Below are 25,969 nucleotides of genomic sequence, written 5' to 3'. Positions count from 1 at the left end.
GAGTCTGGTGGTATGTATGTGGTGTTATACTTCATGTACAAAGTTCTCTCTATTAACTGATATGACACTAACATGTGGTGGAATCGACTGAATGCACATGCAGTGAATAGGGGTGAAGTTGAAAGATGTGGGTTCTATATATATCTGCTTAACGTTGTTCCATCGCTTTGGGGAACATGTACCATTTTGGAGGAATCTTTCCAGCTTCATTGACCCGCAGGGTAACCCAGAATTAGAGAAACAGATATGAAAAATGTGTATTACCATTGAATTTAAAGTCATAGAAATATTCACTTATCATTTCACTTTAGTGAATGTGCTATAAAAAAGGAGGGGAACAAGTAATAAAATCATTGGCAGAAATTAACTATTATGTAGGAATGGCAATGACAAAAAGTACAGAAGTAAGTTAGGGAGTAATACACAAAACCACAACAAAATTCCTTATATAAGTAGCCAATAAATACTGAGTCAACTTTAAAAGCTTATGGTTATTAATCAATGTAAACCTGTATCACAGTATCCAGTTTAAATGCTTTTATTCAAACCTGAATTCATGCAATTAACAGGAATCCCTCATTTCGTTGCAGATAAAAGTTATTTTTGGAAAGATATGACCTATTATCTAGTGATTTTTAATGGCTTTGTTTATTCCCCTCTACCTTGTTTCTGTACCTTTTGACGTCATTCCTACGTCATACTTAATTTATACATTTTTTATTACTTTTTAATGTATTTTTCATTTCAAATCACCTCTGTCACGTTACAGGTTTTCGTGTTTTTGCTGTGGTCAGTTCTACTTACCAGTTAATTAACGTACTGTAGAAATAAACCAGCTTTATTTACAATATCGGATAAATTCTCTCAATAATGCTGTTGGATCTAATATATTATAGAAAAAGGCTCGTTCTGTACAATGAAACGTGTTGCGTCTGCAATAAATTTCAAGAAACAACTCAAAAAGTAAGTTCGAACAAGTTTATTTATTAATAATACAAATAAAGGTCATTGTTTTTTGTAATAATGTGCAAATATTTCTATTTAAAGTAAATTATATTTGTCATACTATATCTCTTAAATGTTCAATTTGTGCTTTGAATTTCGTTATGTTCTAAATTTTAGTCCTCATGACATGGTTATTATTTTAATGCGCTTATAACTACCATATAGTTTCTACCTGCTTAACAAAATAAACAGTTATGGATAATTGTGAACTCCAATTGAATACGCGGAGTGTTCGACAGTCTTTCGTTTTGACATGGTTTGATCTGCTTGTGGCGCCACCTCTTGCTTTTGTGATACATAACTCTTCACAGAACTAATGAAAGTCACGACGACATCGAACATGTGAAAAATAGACATTCCTAACCACATACCCAGGTATCCTCCTATGTAGCTGAAGAGCTCGATATCCTGCATGTTAAAAAAACAACAACAACCAAAACCGGGGAAATAAACTATACAGAACACTTTCCGAAAACTGAGGACCAATTTTATGGGTTTATTAAAATGTTAATCAAAGAAACAATAAAGCTTACATGGTTGAATTTAACCCACTGTCTGTTATATGGATATGTTAAAATGTCGCTAATAAAAACAACAATAAAATTTACAAGGTTTAACTTAGCCTGTTATCTGACTAATAAGCCCTCAGGGGTTCCGCAATAAGTTTGAAAACTTATAACGCTAAAAAACAGTTTTCGATACCTAATTCGGTATAAATATTTATTACGTTAAGTTAATTATTTATTTCTTACAGTAAATAATATCAATCTATTCGTGCAATAGGCAATTAATTACCTGGTTCGTTTTTATTTTCAAAGTACTCGCATACCAATTAATACGCCGAACCAAATATAACCAGTTTTAATAAGCACTGACCTGGTACTTTGGTAGATGGCTGTAGATCACGTGCTCCTTGTTACCAACAGTTACGGTCACGAAAGCAAATTTTTGTCTGGAAAGAGCATTGTTTTATTTGGGTAATTTAAGACATTATTTAATTTTTTTTCACAGTTCTAAGGTTATGAACTGCCTGTTTTGACAACTTTCAAGACGTTTATTTTGCTGAAGTAAACAACAACTTAATTTTAACAATGTAGATTTTATTTACAATATTTTATCTAGATTTTCAAACAATCGATATTATTAGCTTTAGAAAACTAAGACTAACCCTAATAAATGGTCGTAAATTTCGAGAGAAATGCTGTGTATAAAACAAACTTTTACGTCAGCTGAAAATGGAATTGTGGTTCAGAAATAAGCAATCAAACTTACTGCGCTTCAGAAACGTTTTTTATGCCATAAACATCTCGGACAAAATTGAAAGGCCATTCCTAAATGTAAAAAAAAAAAAGGTTAAAGGTATTAAATAGGAAAGAAAATTACGAAATGCAAATGATTTTTTTTGTTATTAATAGGTGTTGAGTATTTTATAGCCATTCAAAGAAAGACTAGTTAGCTAGTGTAAATAAGTCGTATCATCTGTTCTACAATCTAGATAGTGTTGTTTTCAGAGAAGTACCTCTATCCAAATATTACCATCATAGGTATTGTAATAGAAGTACCTCTATCTAAACATTACCATCGCATATATTGTAATAGAAGTACCTCTATCTAAATATTACCATCACAGGTATTGCCATAAAAGGATCTCTATCTGAATATTACCATCATAGCTATTGTCATAGAAGTACCTCTATGTAAACATTACCATTATAGGTAATGCCAGTTTAAAACAAACAAACCTCTCATGTCAGTTATAGATAGTACATCCATGGTTAGTTTCAGTAACACACAACTTTGTTATTATTTTTCTACCTATACAAAAAGCGGTGAATTAATCGGTGTTTCGGAGAACTTCTTTCTTCACTGATTGTGTTAGGCCTAATCGTCATCATTATGCGTCATTGCTTAACTTACATCGCCCAGTACTGAGGGACGTGGTAGATATGTTGTAAAAAGGAATTACTCTTGAGTCCAATGTAAGAACCTACTGGACCTTCGTCAGAGAAATCTGAGAGGTCTGAAATTGTTCTTTCGACTATCTTTCTAATAAAATGAATAAATGATTTCGGGAAGTGCTGACAGCTTGAAAACTTTGGGGTTGTGAACCTTCTTTAAGTAACATTCTCTTCCCTCCAGGCCCAGCATGGCCAGGTGGTTAAGGCTCGTAATCTGAGGGTCGCGGATTCGAATCATCCTGACACCACTCATACTCGCCCTTTCAGCCGTGGGGGCGTTATAATGTTACGGTCAATCCCACTATTCGTGGGTAAAATAGTAGCCCAAGAGTTGGCGCTGGGTGGTGATGACTAGCTGCCTTCCCTCTGGTCTTACATTACTAAATTAGGGACGGATAGAGCAGATAGCCCTCGTGCAGCTTTGTGCGAAATTCAAAACAAATAAACAAACTCATCGCTCCAATTTGACTCTCATTCTCTAGTGATTAACATTTTAAAGTTACATCCTCGCCCTTCAATTTGCCTCCTTCCTTGCGGTTTACCATACACATGTTTCTAGTTGATGTAACATTAAATTTACTTCATGGCTAAGAAACAAGGTCATCTTATCATGTGATAAAATGTTTTCTTCCGTTTTTAGAAACTTTTTGTCAGAACTATACCACTCTCCGAACAAGATCTAAACAATTCCTACCATGTGTTACTTTACATTTCGTAATCTGTCTTTAACCACTACTCTACACCATTCGTCTTTCCATGGTTCTCAGTTAAGCCTATTTTTTAAATTAAGACACTCTCAGCGTCACCTGTTTTCAATAATGTTCAATTGTACCTTAAAAAAGCTCATACCAGAAATATTGCATTAAAAATAGAGAAAAATAAATAAATAATTTTCAACAAAAGCAATTTAGGTAAGTAGTGTTATATGTTTTTGAATCACTCAAACATTCTTGAATGAAACTTTGACTCTTGTGAAGTTTAGTTCTCTCAAACAAAGAGGGTACAATAATAATTCGTTTTTAAGATGATTCATAAACAAGTAGTTGAAATCCAACTTACGTCCAGTGTTCTTGGCCATTCTGTTTTTTCTTTGATTATATCATAGTTAACTCTCCTGTTAATGAAACAAACATTAAGTCAGAACTGTGAAGACGACAGTTGTTCGAGTAATTACGCTTGTGTACTTATGATAATATCAAACTTTGAAACATTGTTAGATGGTTGTCCAAAATATTAACGTTTTTGAAGGTAATCATTCGATGATCCACTGGATAAAAATGTAGAACAGTCAATGAAATGTATCGAGTGACAATGTACGAAACGTACGTTGGCAAAATATGGGAAAAGTTTTTAGATCTCGTGATGACGAGGAACCCACTTGAAGTAAAAATATATTCTCAAGACGGCTGGTATGGGTATTAAAACTTTAATTATAATAAAGTTCAGGTTAGCCTGAAGATGACTTAAGAAGGTCGAAACGTTGTTCTGTACTGTAATTTAATTAAAGTTTTATTACCCACACCAGCTGATTAATTAAAGTATTTAGAATTGTATAAACGGTCCGGCATGGCCAGGTGGTTAAGACACTCGACTCGTAATCCGAGGGTCGAGGGTTCGAATCTCCATCACATCAAATATGCTCGCCCTTTCAGCCGTGGGGGCACATTATAATGGCCCGTCAATCCCACTATTTGTTAGTGAAAGAGTATCCCAAAAGTGGGTGGTGATGACTAGCTGCCTTGCCTCTAGTCTCATACTGCTTAATTAGGGACGGTTAGCGCAGATAGCCCTCGTGTAACTTTGCACGAAATTCAAACAAACTATATATATATTTTTATGTCAATTTATAGGTCACTAAGTTACGCATCTTTTCAGTTTGTAAAGACATTTGTTCCAATTTAATGAACACCATACGCCAGCTCTTGTTCTCTAGTTTTTGAGAATGATACCGCTAGAAATTAATGTAACTCGAGATATTATAACGATCCAGTGATGTTGTTTGTTTTAAGATCAAAGATACACGTTGGTCCACCATAGGTATAAAATCCTAATCTTTAGCGATATAAACTTTCAAGCTTACTGTTGAGCTTTAGTTTATAATTTTTTTCTAAAAGTTTTAATAATCATACATTTTACTGTTTATTGGTTAATAAAACTTTTAATTATAAAACCAGTTTGTTTGCTTTAGACCATAGTTTGGCTTGTTTTGAATTTTGCGCAAAGCTGCGCGAGGGCTATCTGCGCTAGCTGTCCCTAAATATAGCAATATAAGACTAGAGGGAAAGCAGCTAGTCATCACCACCCACCGCCAACTCTTGGACTACACTTTTACCAACGAAATAGTGGGATTGATCGTAACATTATAACGCCCCCACGGCTGAAAGGGCGAGCATGTTTGGTGGAACGAGGATTCGAACCCGCGACCCTAAGATTACGAGTCTAGTACCTTAACCACCTGGCCTTGCAGGACTTTAGACTAAACCTACATCGGTTATTTTAATTTTATCTCGTAAATAAGTTACTCCAGAGAATAGTGGTAAGTTTACTGATTTACAACCCTCAAAACCGAATTGGCCCTATATGGCCAAGTGTGTTAAGGCGTTTGACTCGTAGTCCGAGGGTCGAGGGTTCGAATCCCAGTCATACCAAACACACTCTTCCTTTCAGCCATGGGGGCGTTATAATATTGCGGTGAATCCCACTATTCGTTGGTAAAAGAGTAGCCCAAGAATTGGCAGTGGGTGGTGATGACTAGCTGCCTTCCCTCTAGTCTTACACTGCTAAATTAGGGAAGGCTAGCGCGGATAGCCCTTGAGTAGCTTTGCGCGAAATTCAAAACAAACAACAACCTAATTAATTGAAGTAAGCTCAATACAAGCCCTATTGCTATCAATATAAAATAATGTGTTGCGAATATACTCACAGACATGGCAGGCGGCATTTTTCTCTACACATTTTGTTGGTTTTTGTTCCTATTCCAATAGTTTCCTTTACACAAGGATCTAACAAAAAAAACAACAAAAGAGCGGTATATCAAGTCTTATTAAACCGTGTATGTTGAAGCTTTTAACATTTTTTTTTTAATTTGACATTTTTTTCTGTTAAATGCGCAATAAACGAAGTGTCAGACAATGTTTTGAAATTTACTACAAATTACACAGGTGAAATAAATCCAAGCTTCGTTTTAACTTGAAAATATGAATGAAAACAAACAGGCTCGGCAAAAATTACAAATAAAAAACAAATAACTAGTCGTATAACCAATGCCATTGAACAAATAAATGCGTTAGGCTTAGAAAATGTGATCTATATAGAAAAGTGTTTAGAACATCAAACATAAAACAAGGGTTTCAGAAGTTTCTCAAGAAACCATGTTCATTTGCAGAAAAGCTGGAAGGACTGCTACAATATAGTTTGATAAGTTTAATAGTGAAATCTATATATTTTCACTGTTCATTATATTATAAATATATTTAAATATTTATGTTTCATTGTGTATTCACTCCGACCCACCTTGGTACTACTGTCTTCCATCATGTTCCAAACAGCTGCTCTAAGATGGATATTTTATTTGACTTGTAAAAGTCAGATACTGCTATAGTGTGTATATTAAATCAGTATTATTAGTTACAATCACATTAAAGCAGCAACAGTTCTTTTAAATATAAGAAGCAGTACCCTGTAGTTCAGTACATCTTATTTTCAACTAAGAACTTTAGTGAAGTGTTATGAAGTGCAAAAAAGAGGCGAGATACACATGTTCCATTCATAAGGTCAAGGACAGTATGAACGATCACCTGGATCAAAGTACTTTCAGCTATTTCATCCAACGTAGTAATGGATTTTACATAGTCCATTTCTAGTCCAACCACACAAACATTTCGGTAGCAATGCTGAATATTTTATTAACAATATAACCGAACATACGGGCTTTACAGATTAAAGAAACATAAGCTGTCATCTCCAATACGTGCTGCGTATAAATTCTTCCTTATCTCTCGCGGCGTGGTTTTTTTCAACCAACTACTAAGTAGATAATTAGATATGAAGGAGATGATTTGGACAAGTTGACCATTTAAGTGAATAGTTAGATATGTATACAGGATATTAAAGGTTAGGCGAACAGGTTGCTTGATGCTGAGAAAATTTGGCCACTAGAAGGATAGGTGTAGGTTGAAAGTTAGGTGTATAGACAGACTGACCACTAGAAGGATATGTGTAGATGGAAAGACAAACTAACCACTAGAAGGAAAGGTATAGCTGTAAAGTTAGGTATATAGACAGACTGATCACAAGAAAGATAGATGTAGCTGGAAAGTTAGGTATACAGACAAACTGACTACCAGAAAGATAGATGTAGCTGTAGTGTTAGGTATATAGGCAGACTTACCACTAGAAGGATAGGTATAGCTGGAAAGTTAGGTATACAGACAGACTGTTTACTAGAAGGATAGGTGTGGCTAGAAAGTTAGGTATATACATTTCTCAGGTATTTACATACATCACAGAAAACTGTAACTTAGAGGTTTTAGAAAACAAAATTCAGTTGATAAAATTAAGAAAAAGACAGGCTCTGTAATAGGTTATTTTGTTCATCATTCAACTCACGTGCATATCCTAGAGACTTAGCAACAAAAAGAGTTACTTAATCCTAATATTTGAGTAATTTAATGGATATATACCAGACACTGTGCTTCCGAAAGCGCAGAGGGGAATTCTTCGTTCCAGAACAAATGAATAGGGGGCCTCCACCATACATCCGCACTTCTCGAATGTCCGATTTGCTTCACATTCCATCATGCAAGTCTGTTAAGATAATGATTTATTTTACTTTTATATTCTAGTATCCAACATGTTTTATAACATTAGTTTTTATATTCTTTACCATGATTTCTGTTTGTAAAACTTTCTGTATTTGATTTTCCTTAAACGAATAGCAGTTCTAAAAACTTTCATTTATTGTTAAAGCTAGGGAGGAAGTTGTGAATGTTTAGGTAAGGTACATCATGTTAAGTTGTCAATGTTTAGGAAAGGCACATCATGTTAAGTTGTCAATGTTTAGGAAAGGCACATCATGTTAAGTTGTGAATCTTCAGGAAAGGTACATTATGTTAGGTTGTGAATTACATCATATTATGTTGTGAATATTTAGGGAAATGGCATCATATTAAGTTGTTAATATTTAGGTAAGTTATATCATTTTAGTTTGTGAATTAAGTATGTTACTTTATGGGAAACAGGAACTTCAGGAAACTTATAATAAGGCAAACTTACATTATGACAGATTACTACACATTCAATCATAAAGATACCAAACCCTATTAGAAACTCTAATAAAACACAATCTTGTCTCACCTCCAGTCCCAGAATTCCCGGTCGTCCTCTCGTTTCTCCCATAGCTATATAGTCGGTACAGTTTGTTGGATAAGGTGATTTTAAATAGTGAGAAGTCGACTGAAAAAATGAATTTTAATACAGTTTTAGTTCACATAAAAACTTTTTAACAAAGTAGATTTGTTATTCGTAATATCAAAGTTTTTTGTTCAAGATTGTTCCAAATTTCTTATGTAAACTGTATTTCAACATCAGTTTGTTTGTATGTGTATACATAAAAGAAATACAAATATCGTTTAAATTGACAGTCTTAAACCAGTAAAAGAATTTGGTGAGACAAGCTTGCTAAACGGGTGTCACTGTACCAGCATGTACTTTTTATAACCTATTACACGAACTAAATCTCACATACACCCAAAGGTTTACGAAGAGTTAACTGAGTAATCAAAGTACAGCTATCTCTACTCTAAAGGTCTGTTTTTCGTATAGAATTGTTTCTTTCAGATGTGCTAATTTGACATTTCAAAGTTTCACATTAATTCTTCATTTCCGTTTCACGGAATAGAGATTTTTACAGATAAAACAACATAGTTTGCCTCTCTTTATCTGCTTATAGAATAGTGACGTCTTTGTGCATGCCAATGTTTATAGTTTATAGTATCGTATTACAGTGGTGTTTATAGTTTATAGTATCGTATTATAGTAGTGTTTACATTTCATGTCCCTCTCGACTGCTGAGTTTTTTAAATTATTTTCCTAAGCTGTTAGTTTTTTGTGGTTATATTTTAGACGTAACTTTGCTATGTGTTGCAGTGAGTTTTTTTCAGGTTATTTTAATCATAGTTTAGTTACATTTATAACAGTTCAGGCGGGTCAATATCGTTACCAGATTTATTGTTTTGAAAATTAATGAGTGAATTTAGATTCTTTACCTGAATTTCATTACTGTGTATTCATTATAATAGCTCTGTGTATCTTGATAGGCCCTATGTTGCTATGGTTTTATTTTAACTACCTTCAAATATAAATCTATAATGCTATTCTGTTTGTTTTAAATTTCGCGCAAAGCTACACGAGGGTTATCTGCGCTAGCCGTCCCTAATTTAGCAGTGTAAGACTAGAAGGAAGGCAGCTAGTCATCACCACCCACCGCCAACTCTTGGGCTACTTTTTTACCAACGAATAGTGGAATTGACCGTACTTATAACTCCCCCACAGCTGAAAGAGCAAGCATGTTTGGTATGACGGGGATTTAAACCCGCGACCTTTAGATTACGAAGCGAACGCCTTAACCTACCTTGCCATGTTATGCTATTCTGTACCTTATATTTATTTATATGGAGATATGTGATCCAATCTTGCAACATCGCTTTATTAGGTCCCAGTTAACCTAACATCGTAAGGATGTTTAAAGGTTTATTAAATTCCTGAGTCATGGTAACACAGCTTTGAACATCCCAAGATGTTAAAAACTTAACCGTAAATTACTTAAAAGAAATAACCACCTCATTTTGCTCCGTAAATGTAAAAATACAATTCTTAGAAAGCTTAAATTTAAAACAATACTCCGTGATGTTAGCTTAACTCAGGAATTTAACAAAGCTTTGAACACCCCAGTTTTCTTACAAAATCCGGGGTTGAATTATCTCATCAAGCACTTTTTGTAAGGTTACGGAAAATTAATATTAATATTTACAGTCATGTGAAAAAGTTAGGACACCCTATGAAAGTCTGTGTATTTGTGTAACATTTTTGGATATATAGATATTTAATCTCAATTTCAACAATACTGAGAGATTATAGGAATATAACTAAACAATTAATACTGAAGAAAAGACTTTTCAAGATCTTCTGTAAATGTAATTCTACACAAATACATATTCTAACTGAGGAAAAAGTAAGGACACCCTACCCCCTCATAGCTAGTGTTACCCCCTTTGGCTGAAATAACTGCAGTGAGACGTTTCTTGTAGCCATCTACTAGTCTCTGACATCGGTCTGAAGAAAGTTCGCCCTACTCCTCAATGCAGAATTCTTTCAGCTGTGAGATGTTTGAGGGGTTTCTTGCATGTACAGCTCGTTTCAAGTCACCCCACAGCATTTCAATGGGATTATGATCTGGTCTTAGACTCGGCCATTCCAGGACTCTCCATTTCTTAGTTTTCAGCCTTTCTTTGGTGGATTTACTTGTATGTTTTGGCTCATTGTCGTGTTGCAGGGTCCAGTTCCGCTTCAGCTTTAATTTTCGTACAGATGTTCTCACATGATACACAGTAAAATTCATGGTGGATTCTATGATTGTGAGCTGTCCAAAGCAGCCCCAAACCATGACACTTCCACCTTCATGCTTCACAGTTGGTATGAGGTTCTTTTCCTGGAATGCTGTATTTGGTTTACGCCAAACATGTCCTCTGTTCTGGTGTCCAAATAATTCAAATTTGGACTCATCTGTCCAAAGAACATTATTCCAGAAGTCCTGGTCTTTGTCTACATTATTTCTGGCAAACTTCAGTCTGGCCTTGATGTTTCTCTTAGAGAGCAAAGGTTTCTTCCTTTCACACCTCCCATGCCAGTTAAACTTGTGTGGTCTCTTTCTGATTGTAGAGACATGCACTTTCACATCAACAGTAGCCAGAGCCTGCTGTAGGTCCCGTGATGACATGTTAGGGTGTTTGGAGACCTCTTTTAGCATCTTGCGGTCTGCTCTCGGAGTGAACTTGCTTGGACGACCAGATCTGGGCATGTTGGCAGTTGTTTTGAAACCCTCCACTTGTTGACTATTTTTTGAACAGTGGAATGGCTGATTTCAAAATCTTTTGGGATCTTTTTAAATCCCTTACCAGACTCACAAGCTGTTACAATTTTTTTTCTGAAGGCCTCAGACAGCTCTTTTGCTCTCACCATGGTGCTCACTCTCACTTCAACAGTCAGGAGCATACCAAACTAAATGTCTGAGGTTTAAATAGGGCAAGCCTCATTCAAACTGCTGAGTAACGATCTTCTAATCATGTGCACCTGGTGTGATACACCTGTGTGTGAGTTGAGCCATTTTAAGTGAGAATAAATGTGGGGTGTCCTAACTGTTTCCTCATTTAGAATATGCATTTTTGTAGAATTGCATTTACAGAAGATCTTGAAAAGTCTTTTCTACAGTTTTAAGTGTTTAGTTATATTCCATTAATCTCTCAGTATTATTAAAATTGAGATTATATATCTATATATCCAAAAATACACAGGCTTTCATTGGGTGTTCTAACTTTTTCACATGACTGTAAGTATTAGTTACTAAAAAGTTTGATGTTGGATATGAATCTTTGTTATGGTTAGCAGTCTATACAATTACTTAAGCCTAATTATTAACTATTTTCATGTCAGATATTAATCTTTTTTCCCTACTTAGTAGCATGTAAGGTCACTCAAGTTTAATTACCAGTTGTTCATCTGTAACCAAATGCCAATTAGTAACTCGTTTTTGTTTTTGTTTTGGAATTTCGCACAAAACTACTCGAGAGCTATCTGTGCTAGCCATCCCTAATTTAGCAGTGTAAGACTAGAGGGAAGGCAGCTAGTCATCACCACCCACCGCCAACTCTTGGGCTACTCTTTTACCAACGAATAGTGGGATTGACCGTAACATTATAACGCCCCCACGGCTGGGAGGGCGAGCATGTTTGGCGCAACGCGGGCGCGAACCCGCGACCCTCGGATGATGAGTCGCACGCCTTACGCGCTTGGCCATGCCGGGTCAACTCGTTTTTATCTTGTGTTTCAGTTGTTAATCTGCTGATGTTTTCACAGTTGAGTTCCAGGCAGAATGAGACTCATTAGTTAAGGTAATCTAGGATGCATAGATATGGTGTAACAAATAAGTTTCTACAAAGATTTTCACTTTTTTTCGTACTTATTATTTATTTCGATTATCACATGTCAAGGAATATTTCACCTCCAAAATCGCCTTTCAGGTTGTTACCCCATCTTTATTCAATGTACCGAACTATTATCTTTAATACCAAATATACGAAGACTGTAGGATAAACAACAACAACAAAAGAAAACTATTTTCTCAGAAGAAATTTTTGATAGAGAACAGACTTAGAGTGTAATTACAACATGTGGAATACAGCAACTTGAACAAACTTGTCTAAATTTAGATCTTGCATCAGAAGAGAAGGAGTTGTGGTTGCATATTATTGATAATAGAAAACTAATACACGTTAAATTGTTTCATTGTAGAAAAACATTTAAAGTAGCAAAACGTCTGCTGCTGGAAAATTCCAGTGGATTAAACCAACAGTTTCACTACTAAGTATTTCAATAACCAAATATCCTTGTTATAAGAAGAATCAAGAATCTCAAGTGAAAGTAGGAATGTGTGTATCACTGATTCAGACAGCAAAGGCGTTGATAATATATGAACATAAAATATTTAAACTAAACCTTCCAATAAAATATCAAACAAACCATTACGTACTTTGTGATTACAGCGTAGTCGACCTATTATTTAAAAAACACAATAAAACTGGACACATTTTGTTTGACTAAAAGCTAACATATGTAACGTTTTAAAAACAATGTTCTCTACAAATAGGAATTAACTGATTTACTCTAAACTGTATTAATTCTACCACTAGATAATCTAAGAGTGCACGATATTAGACGACTTAATAATGCATGAACTTTATTATCCCTCCCTAGAGGGTCCAATGGTGCATGAACAGCTCTAGTCTACATATTTATGGGTCTCTGAATGAACATGTTCGGTAAGTCATTGATCAGTTTTGAAAAGTATGCAACACTTTATGTGTAGACAAACGAAAGACATTTTTGTCTCCCTTTCTGTTAATGTGATTGGTTGGGTGATCTAGTATTCTAGTAAATACTCATAGAGAACTTTCTGTTGATGTGATTGGTTGGGTGATCTAGTATTCTAGTAAATACTCATAGAGAACTTTCTGTTGATGTGATTGGTTGGGTGATCTAGTATTCTAGTAAATACTGATACATATCTTTCTGTTAATGTGACTGGTTGGGTAATCTAGTATTCTAGTAAATACTGATACATATCTTTCTGTTGATGTGACTGGTTGGGTGATCTAGTATTCTAGTAAATACTGATACATATCTTTCTGTTGATGAGATTGGTTGGGTGATCTAGTATTCTAGTAAATACTGATCGAAATCTTTCTGTTGATGTCACATGTTTGGTAATAAAGTATTCTAGTAATTAACGATAAAGATCTTTAGGTTAATGTGACTGATTGGGTGATCTAGTATTCCAATAAGTAGTGATACAGATCTTACTCTTAATGTGACTGATTGGGAGATGTAGTAGTATTCTAGTAAGTACTAATAGAGATCTTTATGTTAATACCACTGGTTAGGTGATCAAGTATTCTGGTAAATACTGATACAGATCTTTGTGTTAATGTGACTGATTGGGTGATCTAGCATTCCAGTAATTATTGATACAAAAATTTTTCTTAATGTGACTTGTGAGTGATCAAGTATTGTAGTAAGTACTGATACAGAGCTTTCTGTTAATGTCACCAGTTGAATGATCTAATATTTTTTAGTAAAAACTGATGCAGATCTTTATGTTAATATCACTGGTGGGGTGATCTACTATTCTAGTATATACTAATACAGATCATTCTGATGTCACTGGTTGGGTGATCTAGTATTCTAGGAAATATTGAGAGAGATCTTTCTGTTAAGGTCACTGGTTGGGTTTATTTAGTATTCTAGTAAATACTGATACAGATTTTTCTGTTAATGCGAATTGTTGGGTGATGTAGTATTCTAGAAAGTACTGATAGAGGTCTTTCTGTTAATGTGACTGGGTGGGCGATCTGGTATTCAAATGAATAATGTTACAGATATTTCTGTTAATATCACTGATTGGGTGTTTTAGTACTATAGTAAATACTGATATAGATATTTCTATCAATGTAACTGGTGGGTTTATCTAGAATTCTGCTAAGTACTGATAGAGATCTTTCTGTTAATATGATTGGTTGAGTGATCTTGTGTTCTACTAAGTACTGATACAGTTCTTTCTGTTATTGTCACTAGTTGGGTGATCTTGAATTGTGGTAAGTGCTGATAGAGACCTTTCTGTTAATGCAACTGGTTGGGTGATCTAGTATACTAGTAAATACTGATAGAGATCTTTCTATTAATGTCACTGATTGGTTGATACAGATCATTATATTAATGTTTCAGATTGGGTGATCTACTATTCTAGTAAGTACTGGTACAGATATTTTTCTTAATGTGACTTGTTGGATGATCCAGTATTCTAGTAAATGCTGATACAGATTTTTCTCTTAATGTTACTGGTTGGGTGATCTGGTATTTTAGTAAGTACTGACAGATATTTTTGTTAATATCATTGGTTGGGTGATCTAGTGTTCTAGTAAATACGGATACAGATCTTTCTGTTAATGCGACTCGTTGGGTGATCTATTATTCTAGTAAGTACTGATAGAGATCTTTCTGTTAATGTGACTGGTTGGATGATCCAGTATTCTAGTAAATGCTGATACAGATCCTTCTATTAATGTTACTGGTTGGGTGATCTGGTATTCTAGTAAGTACTGATATATATATTTCTTTTAATATCAATGGTTGGGTAGTCTAGTATTCTGGTAAATACGGATACAGATCTTTCTCTTAATAGGACTGGTTGCGTGATCTATTATTCTAGTAAGTACTGATAGAGATCTTTCTGTTAATATCACTTGTTGGGTGATCTAGTATTCTAATAAGTAACAATTCAGATTTTTCTGTTTATGTGACTTGTTCGGTCATCTATAATTTTAGTATAATTATAATTATAATTTTTAAGTATTGATAGAGGTTTTATTCTTAATTTCACTTATTAGTTAAACTATTATATTAGTAAATACTGATTCAGTTCTTTCTGTTAATGTCACTGGTTTGGTGATTTATCATTCTAATAAATACTGATATGCATCATTATGTTGATGTGAATAATTGGGTGATCTAGTATTTTAGTAAATAGTGATACAGATTTTTCTGTTAATGTGGCTGGTTGGATGATCTAGTATTGTAGTAAGTACTGATAAATATCCTGATGTTAATACGACTTGTTAGGTGATCTAGTATTCTAGTAAGTACTGATACAGATCTTTCTATTAATATGACTAGTTGGGTGATTTAGTATTCTAGTACGTACTGATAGAGATCTTTCTGTTAATATCACTTTGTGGCAGATGTAGTATTCTCGTAACTACTAATAGAGATCTTTATGTTAATGACATTAGTTGGGTGATCTAGTGTTCTGGTAAATATGGGTACAGATATTTCTGTTAATGTGACTCACTGGGTGATCTAGTATTCTAGTAACTACTGATACAGATCTTTCTGTTAATGTGACTGGTTGGGTGATCGTGTCATTTAGTAAGTACTGATAGAGATCTTTCTCTTAATATCACTGGTTGGGTGATCCATTATTCTTGTAAGTACTGGAAGTGATCTTCCTGCTATTATTCCTGATTAGGTGATATATTATTGTAGTAAGTAGTAATAGTAATCTTTCTGTTAAATTCACTAGTTGGAGGATCTAGTGTTCTAGTAAATCCCGATACAGATCTTTCTGTTGATATGACTGGTTGGGTGATCTAGTATTCTAGTAACTACTGATACAGATCTTTCTGTTAATGCGACTGGTTGTGTGATCTAGTATTCTAGTAAGTACTGACAGATATATTTCTGTTAATATTTCTGCTTGGGTGATCTGTTAATAGGACTGATTGGTTGATCACCTATTCTAGTAATTACTGAAAGAGATTTTTCTGCTCATGTGACTGGTTGGGTGATCTAGTGTTCTAGTAAGTACTGATACAGGTTTTTCTTTTAATGTCACTAGTTGAATGTTCTTGTTGTTTAGTAAATAGTGATGCAGTTCTTTCTTTTAATGTGACTGGTTTAGTGATAAAGTATTTTAGTAAGTACTGATGGAGATCTTTATGTTAATGTCACTAGGTGGGTGATCTGGTATTCCAATAAATACTGACACTGATATTCCTGTTAATATCACTGGTTGGATGATCTAGTATTCTGGTAAATACTGATATAGATCTTTCTGTTAATGTTATTGGTTGGGTGATCAAGAATTCTAGTAAGTACTGATACAGTTCTTTCTGTTATTGTCACTAATTGGGTGATATAATATTCTAGTAAGTACTGATACAGATCTTTCTAGTAATGTCACATGTTGAGTGATCTAGTATTCTAGTAAATAACGATACAGATCATTATGTTAATGCGACTGAGTGATCTAGTATTCTAGTAAGTACTGATAGCTATATTTCTCTTAATATCACAGGTCGGGTGATGTAGTATTCTAGTAAATACGAATATAGATCTTTCTGTTAATAGGACTAGTTGGGTGATCATGTCATCTAGTAAGTAGATAGAGATCTTTCTCTTAATATCACTGGTTGGGTGATCCATTATTCTTTTAAGTACTGGAAGTGATCTTCCTGCTATTATACCTGATTAGGTGATCTGTTATTGTAGTAAGTAGTGATAGAGATCTTTCTGTTAAATTCACTGTTTGGAGGATCTAGTGTTCTAGTAAATCCTGATACAGATCTTTCTGTTAATACGACTGGTTGGGTGATCTAGTATTCTAGTAAGTAGTGATACAGATCTTTCTGTTAATACGACTGGTTGAGTGATCTAGTATTCTAGTAAGTACTGACATGTATATTTCTTTTAATATCACTTGTTGGGTGATTCATTATTCTAGTGAGTTCTGATAGAGATCTTCCTTTTAATATCACTAATTGGCTGATCTAGTATTCTAGTGAATTTCTTTTATTTGTGTTAGAAGTTACCCACCATGGTGACAGTGAACTCCGTTTTTGATCCAGCATGAATAACATACTTTTCTTGCCAGGTATTTGGTGAGGTTTCTGGTGGTTGGATCGTTAATATAGCATTTTTGCCATCAACGAACTCCGAGTCATCAAGGTAAAAGATGATGTTTAGTTCTGGATAATTACGAAGTGAAGAAAAACCTTCATTAATAACAACAATGAAAATGCATTGAAAATGCACAAAGCACTTTATAAAATATATTTTGTGTTGTTTTTTAGAATGTTTTAATTTTTGTTTTACAAACGTAAGAGAAAGGTATTGTTTCATGAGAACTTTCTTGCAATCATACATTTATTACATACCAAAGCATTAGCGTGAGAGAATGGAAACATTTTGGTAAATAGATGCCTTAACTTTAATCAATAAGTTATATAAAATTGGTTACTATTTTTTCCTCTTTAATACCAACATTTTACCAATTTCAAAAGCATGGTAAAGAAGGGAGTTACGAGAGGGAAATTATGTAAATTATTAAATAATTATTTACAAAATCAAATGGAGTAAACCTCCCTTTTTGAATATAAATAGGACGTGAATAATTAAGCACTTATAATAGTCATCAACCAATAGAATTGCCCTGATAGGAAAGAGGTAAATTTACAGTTTTTCAACGCTAGCATACGTGGGAATAGCAAACAGGTCAATATGGCTTTTTCTCTAAACCAAACCCTAGGAGCTGATTTCCTGTTACACTTTCGTATATTTTCCTATATTGTTTGCCATCAAGCTATGCATCAAGTAATATACTTTGGTAAACATACAGTAATTAGTTTCACCTGCAGAATAATTGAATTATACTTTGGTATATAGACAGAAAGTAGCTTTACCTTCAGAATAATTTTGTACTACACTTTAGTATCCATACAATACTTAGTTCCCGTACAGTATAATTTTCTACTATACATTAGTATATATACAGTAATTAGTTTCCCTACAGAATAATTTTGTATTACACTTTAGTATATATGGAGTAATTACTTCCCTAGAGAACAATTTTGTATCATACTTTAGTATATATACAGTAATTAGTTTCCCTACACAATAATTGTATTATAATTTAATATATATATAGTAATTATTTTTACCTACAGAAAAAAATTTGTATTACACTTTAGTATATATACAGTCATTAGTTTCACTACAGAATAATTTTATACTATATGTTAGTAAATATAAAGTAATTAGTTTTTACCTACAGAATAACTTCGTATTATACTATAGTATATGTATACAGTAATTAGTTTTCCTACAAAATAATTTTGTATAATACTTTAGTATATATGCAGTAATTAGTGTCCCTCCAAAATAATTGCGTTATACTTTAATATATATATATATATACAGCAATTAGTTTTACCTACAGAATAATTTTGCATTACACTTTACTATATATACAGTAATTAGTTTCTCTACAGAATAATTTTGTATTACACTTTAGTATATATGGAGTAAATAGTTCCCTACACATAATTTTGTATCATACTTTAGTATATATACAGTAATTATATTTCCTACAGAATACTTGTGTTATATTTTAATATATATACAGTAATTAGTTTTACCTACAGAATAATTTTGTATCATACTTTAGTATACATACAGTAAATAGATTTCCTATAGAATAACTGTGTTATATTTATATATATATATGCAGTAATTAGTTTTACCTACAAAATAATTTTGTATTACACTTTAGTATACGGAGAGTAGTTAGTGTCCCTACAGAATACTTTTGCACTATATTTTAGTGAATATATATATATACAGTGATTAGTTTCACTACAGAATAATTTTGTATCACACTTTAGTATACACAGAAATTAGCTTCCCTACAGAATAATTGTATTATACTTTAATATTTATATTGTTACGAATTACTTTTAATTACAGAATAATTTTGTACTGCACTTTTGTATATACAGTAATTAGTTTCCCTACAGAAAAATTTTGTATTACACTTTAGTATATATTGAGTAATTAGTTTCCCTACAGAAAAATTTTGTATTACACTTTAGTATATATTGAGTAATTAGTTTCCTGCAGAAAAATTTTGTATTACACTTTGGTATATATTGAGTAATTAGTTTCCCTACAGAAAAATTTTGTATTACACTTTAGTATATATTGAGTAATTAGTTTCCCTACAGAAAAATTTTGTATTACACTTTAGTATATATTGAGTAATTAGTTTCCCTACAGAAAAAATTTTGTATTACACTTTAGTATATATTGAGTAATTAGTTTCCCTACAGAAAAATTTTGTATTACACTTTAGTATATATTGAGTAATTAGTTTCCCTACAGAAAAATTTTGTATTACACTTTAGTATATATTGAGTAATTAGTTTCCCTACAGAAAAATTTTGTATTACACTTTAGTATATATTGAGTAATTAGTTTCCCTGCAGAAAAATTTTGTATTACACTTTAGTATATATTGAGTAATTAGTTTCCCTACAGAAAAATTTTGTATTACACTTTAGTATATATTGAGTAATTAGTTTCCCTACAGAAAAATTTTGTATTACACTTTAGTATATATTGAGTAATTAGTTTCCCTATACAATTACTTTGTATCATACTTTAGTATATATACACTAATTAGTTTTACCTACAGAATAATTTTGTGTCATACCTTAGAATATATACAGTAATTAATTTAACCTGCAGAATAATTTTGTTTCGTACTTTAGTACATATAGAGTAATGACTTTTCTCTGCAGAATAATTTTGAGTTATACTGTAGTATATATACAGTGATTAATTTCCATACAGAATAATTTGTATTATACTTTAGTTTATGTACAGTGATAACTTTACCTACAGAATAATTTTGTATTATTCTTTAATACATATATACATTAATTAGTTTCCCTACAGAATAATTTTGAATCACACTTTAGTATATATTGAGTAATTAGTTTCCCTGCAGAAAAATTTTGTATTACACTTTAGTATATATTGAGTAATTAGTTTCCCTACAGAAAAATTTTGTATTACACTTTAGTATATATTGAGTAATTAGTTTCCCTACAGAAAAATTTTGTATTACACTTTAGTATATATTGAGTAATTAGTTTCCCTGCAGAAAAATTTTGTATTACACTTTAGTATATATTGAGTAATTAGTTTCCCTACAGAAAAATTTTGTATTACACTTTAGTATATATTGAGTAATTAGTTTCCCTATACAATTACTTTGTATCATACTTTAGTATATATACACTAATTAGTTTTACCTACAGAATAATTTTGTTTCGTACTTTAGTACATATAGAGTAATGACTTTTCCCTGCAGAATAATTTTGAGTTATACTGTAGTATATATACAGTGATTAATTTCCATACAGAATAATTTGTATTATACTTTAGTTTATGTACAGTGATAACTTTACCTACAGAATAATTTTGTATTATTCTTTAATACATATATACATTAATTAGTTTCCCTACAGAATAATTGTGAATCACACTTTAGTATATATTGAGTAATTAGTTTCCCTGCAGAAAAATTTTGTATTACACTTTAGTATATATTGAGTAATTAGTTTCCCTACAGAAAAATTTTGTATTACACTTTAGTATATATTGAGTAATTAGTTTCCCTACAGAAAAATTTTGTATTACACTTTAGTATATATTGAGTAATTAGTTTCCCTACAGAAAAATTTTGTATTACACTTTAGTATATATTGAGTAATTAGTTTCCCTACAGAAAAATTTTGTATTACACTTTAGTATATATTGAGTAATTAGTTTCCCTACAGAAAAATTTTGTATTACACTTTAGTATATATTGAGTAATTAGTTTCCTGCAGAAAAATTTTGTATTACACTTTAGTATATATTGAGTAATTAGTTTCCCTACAGAAAAATTTTGTATTACACTTTAGTATATATTGAGTAATTAGTTTCCCTACAGAAAAATTTTGTATTACACTTTAGTATATATTGAGTAATTAGTTTCCCTATACAATTACTTTGTATCATACTTTAGTATATATACACTAATTAGTTTTACCTACAGAATAATTTTGTGTCATACTTTAGAATATATACAGTAATTAATTTAACCTGCAGAATAATTTTCTTTCGTACTTTAGTACATATAGAGTAATGACTTTTCCCTGCAGAATAATTTTGAGTTATACTGTAGTATATATACAGTGATTAATTTCCATACAGAATAATTTGTATTATACTTTAGTTTATGTACAGTGATAACTTTACCTACAGAATAATTTTGTATTATTCTTTAATACATATATACATTAATTAGTTTCTCTACAGAATAATTTTGAATCACACTTTAGTTTATATACTGTCATTAGATTTCCTACAGAATAATTGTGTTATATTTTAATATATATTTACAGTAATTAGTTTTACCTACAGAATGATATTGTATTACACTTGAGTTTATGTAGAGTAGTTACTTTCTGTACTAAATAATTTTGTACTATATTTTAGTATATATATATATATACAGTAATTAGTTTACCTACAGAATAATTTTGCATAACACTTTAGTATATGTACAGTAATTAGTTTTCTCTACAGAATAATTTTGCATAACACTTTAGTATATGTACAGTAATTAGTTTACCTACAGAATAATTTTGCATAACACTTTAGTATATGTACAGTAATTAGTTTTCTCTACAGAATAATTTTGCATAACACTTTAGTATATGTACAGTAATTAGTTTTCTCTACAGAATAATTTTGCATAACACTTTAGTATATGTACAGTAATTAGTTTCCCTAGAGAATAATTTTGTGTTATACTTTAGTTTATATACAGTAATTAATTTTCTCCACAGAATAATTTTGTATCACACTTTAATATATATACAGTAATTAGTTTCTCAAGGGAATTATTGTATTATACTTTATTATATACACTGCTGGTGAAAATCTTAAGGCCATTGTACTTAGAAAAAACATATTCATTTTGCGTTATTAGACTCAACCACTTATTTGAGTAGAGCTTCGAAAGATGAAAATCAGTAAAGGGAAAATAAAAATAAAAACGTTTTTAGCATTTAATAGGGAAAATGTGAACACTATAACATTAACCAGATACTAGCTGGTCAAAAATTTAAGACCACATCAAAAAGAAGTCCTAAACAGGGTAGGAAATGTCCAACAAGATATCTAGTGAGTGAGTTAACGGCCGTCATTGCGAATAACTTCAAACATTTGCTTTGGCATGTTTGGTACAAGCGTTTGCAAAAGACTGGCTAGAATGTTATTCGAAGTGGTTAAGCTGGCTTCACGAAGATCATGCACTGTTTTGAATTGACGTACATTTCTATAGACTTCTTTTGACATCCACTCCCAAATATTCTCAATGGGTTTCAGTTCGGGCGAACACGCTGGATGGTCCAAAAGAATCAAGTTATTCGCCATGAAAAAGTTCTTTGTCATGCGAGCATTGTGGATTGCAGCATTGTCCTGCTGAAAGATCCACTCATTTCCACCCAAGCGAGGGCCTTCAGTCAATAAGAATGCTCTCTCCAATATGCCAATGTAGCCAGCTGCTTTTTGACACCCCTGTATAACCTGAAACTCCATTGTTTTATTGAAGTGGAAAGCACTCCAGATTATAATGGAACCTCCACCACTATGTCATGTGGACAATGTCTCTGGTGGGATATCCTTATCGTGCTTATTATCGTTGGAAGCCATCTGGACCATCCAGGTTTTTCTCATTAGAGCACAAAACCTTCGTCCACTTTTGTACGTCCCATGTTTGGTGCTTCTCAGCAAAGTTTAACCGAGCTGTTTCGTGGTGTGCAAGGAGGCGTGGCCTTTAAAGATGTTTACGGTTTTAAAGCCTTTCTCTCGTAGATGCCGTCTTATTGTTGATCTGCATACTGCGTCCATTAGGGCCTTAGTCTAGTTTGACGATCGGCTTGTGACTTGCGGACAACCCGTCGAATCCTCTTGCTCAACGTCGGCGAAATTTTCTTGGGCCGACCACTTGAAATTCTCGTTACGTATCCCTCAGGGTCTTTTAAGAAATTTGCAACAGTAGTTTTCCTACTCCCAATCTCACCAGCGATGGCACGTTAAGAGAGACCTTGTTTTTGTAGCTCGACAATTCTGCTACGTTGAAACTCTATCAAAGTTTTAGCCTTTGCCATGTTGTTTACCCAATGTGACCCAGGAGATGTCAGTTGGAGATGTTGACAACGCTAATGCTTGAAACACAAATGACTAAATTTCGTTACGTGTTTACCGATTAACGCTTTGTTTCAGTATGGTCTTAAACTTTTGACCAGCTGGTATTTAGGCTGATTTCATTGTGTTCACAATTTCCCTTTTAAATGCTAAAAAGTTGTTTATTTTTATTTTCCCTTTTCTTATTTTCATCTTTCGAAGCTCTACTCAAATAAGTGGTTGCGTCTAACAACACAAAATACATATTTTTTCTTTATGTTCATTGGACTTAAAATTTTGGCCAGCAGTGTATAGAGTAATTCAGTTTCCCTACTGAATTATTTTGTATTATACTTTAGTTTATACACAGTAATTTGTTTCTCTACAGAAAAATTTTGTCATACTTTTGTATATATACAGTAATTAGTTTTATCTACTGAATAATTTTATGCCATATTTTAGTATATATACAGTAATTAATTTCCCTACAGAATAATATTGTGTTATACTTTAGTATATTTACAGTAATTTGTTCTCCCTACAGAATAATTTTGTACTATACCTTAATATATAAATACAGTAATTAGTTTTTTCTACAGAATAATTTTGAATCAGACTTTAATTTTTACAAGTATTGGCTTTATCATCATAGTTGCCAAAATGATTCTGTGTTATTGTTTTGCATTTACAGTAATTTGTTTTGTCTACAAAATCCTATACAATGCTACACGATAAATTATCTGTATTATTCTAAATCGGGCCTCGAAACCAGATTTTTATTATTCTAAGCCCTCAGACTTATCGCTGAAGTGTGGTAGAGCTGCCTTAAAGAGAGTTATTGATGGAAGAAAAGCGTTTAACAGCTTCGTAGCTAACAACAACAAGAGAAGTTACGCACTCTTCTTATTACATGTAACATGAATTGTTTGATTTGATGAACACTTTGGGGTGACATGCTACCAAGCAAGAAGCAAAAGGCAATATAACAATGTGTGAAAATTAAAATTAATTATTTATAATTAAAATGTTTTGCTTATATCCTTACCTCTTTAACTTAGCATCTCTGGAATTATAGCTCGAGTTTGTTTTATTCCTGTAATTCGTAGATATTGGCACCTTTTAAAACCACTCTAAACACTGATGCATCAACAGTCATACGTACCCCTGAATGAAGCACTATACAATTACCCCTGAACGAAACTACCATTAAACTTCAGTTCGGAATTTACCCTGAATTACGCTATCGTAAAATTTCTGTATGTAATTATCCCCTGAACGAAATTACCATAAAACTTCAGTACGTAATTATCCCTAAAGGTAGCAATAAAATGAAACACATGTTTACGTGGAAATGTTCAGTTTCCAAATACAACAGACGTAGTTACTTATGATTTGAGATAGAATATGTAGAAGTAAATAAAGCGAATTTATTAAATAACCAGTTAGCTTACGACGGCTTCGAATATCACTCATTCCTTCTGAGAAAGCTTTAAGAGGCTCAGTACTTTGGTTTCTCCACTTAGCATTTACCGTGTAGCAGTTGCCAAACATGTTGTCATAGAAATGGTTCCAAGGCCTAAAAAAAAAACCTCAAAATTCATTGTATGTGCTGTAAAACACCCATTTCTCTTTTTTTAAATTCTGGACTTAATGACAAATTTACAAAGTATTTTATTGTTGTTATTATTAAACAGTTTTTTACACAATAAAAAAAACACTTCACGCGACACTAAATTGCCCAGTTGTCTTTAATAACATAAACAACATCATCCAATACCAGATTTCCCATTTTTTTTAACGTTTCGTTGATTCAAATTAATATTATGTATTCATTTTAATTTGTTTTCCCTGCTTCATAATTATACTAATATGCTGTTTCGAAACCCAACACGTTTTGGATTGGATTTGTTTTGGGCTGTGCAGATTGTTGAAAGAAATTAAAACAAATTATTATGACTATAGTTTATCTGTTAGAAATTGTATAGGTTTTACAGGTTCCAGAATAACTATTCAACAGAAGATGTTATTATCTATTTAATTTACATAATTCGTGTATTCAACATATTTAGATCAGTTTACAACCTCCTCTTAAATTATCTAATAAATATCCCAACCTACCTGCAGTTATTGGTGCCCCATAAACTACAGTATGCGATAAGATCTTGAAGTTGAAAGCCACTGTCCACCATTTCGGTATAGTTCCTCGAATTCTGCACTTGTTGTCGGAAGCTGTACAGACTTCTGTAGATTTCCTGTTAATACCAACAACATGGACACTAAATAAAACTTTGCCCGGCATGGCCAAGCGCGTAAGGCGCGCGACACGTAATCCGAGGGTCGGAGGTTCGCGCCCGCGTCGCGCCAAACATGCTCGCCCTCCCAGCCGTGGGGGCGTTATAATGGTACGGTCAATCCCACTTTTCGTTGGTACAAGAGTAGCCCAAGAGTTGGCGGTGGGTGGTGATGACTAGCTGCCTTCCCTCTAGTCTTACACTGTTAAATTAGGGACAGCTAGCACAGATAGCCCTCGAGTAGCTTTGTGCGAAATTCCAAAAACCAAAACCAACCAACCAACTAAATAAAACCCTTCGAGAAAAATA

General features: G+C 32.8%; 1 protein-coding gene across 1 annotated transcript; it reads right to left on the bottom strand.

Annotated features, from left to right (window-relative positions):
- Positions 1 to 966: 966 nt before the first annotated feature.
- Positions 967 to 25,615, bottom strand: LOC143235840 (epithelial sodium channel subunit gamma-like). Its single transcript, XM_076474077.1, has 10 exons — positions 25,488 to 25,615; positions 24,821 to 24,945; positions 17,166 to 17,317; positions 8,319 to 8,417; positions 7,646 to 7,769; positions 5,887 to 5,965; positions 4,023 to 4,077; positions 2,278 to 2,336; positions 1,882 to 1,957; positions 967 to 1,413 (listed from the first exon to the last, which is right to left on the bottom strand). Exons 1-10 carry the CDS (start codon positions 25,556 to 25,558, stop codon positions 1,198 to 1,200), a joined length of 1,056 nt encoding a protein of 351 aa, XP_076330192.1. The 5' UTR covers positions 25,559 to 25,615; the 3' UTR covers positions 967 to 1,197.
- Between the last annotated feature and the right edge of the window lie 354 nt (positions 25,616 to 25,969).

The sequence above is a fragment of the Tachypleus tridentatus genome, chromosome 2 (assembly GCF_004210375.1).
Source record: "Tachypleus tridentatus isolate NWPU-2018 chromosome 2, ASM421037v1, whole genome shotgun sequence".
In the NCBI taxonomy this organism is placed as follows: Eukaryota; Metazoa; Arthropoda; class Merostomata; order Xiphosura; family Limulidae; genus Tachypleus; species Tachypleus tridentatus.
Note: the sequence above shows the minus strand (reverse complement) of the source record. Positions and strands in the feature narration are given on the sequence as shown.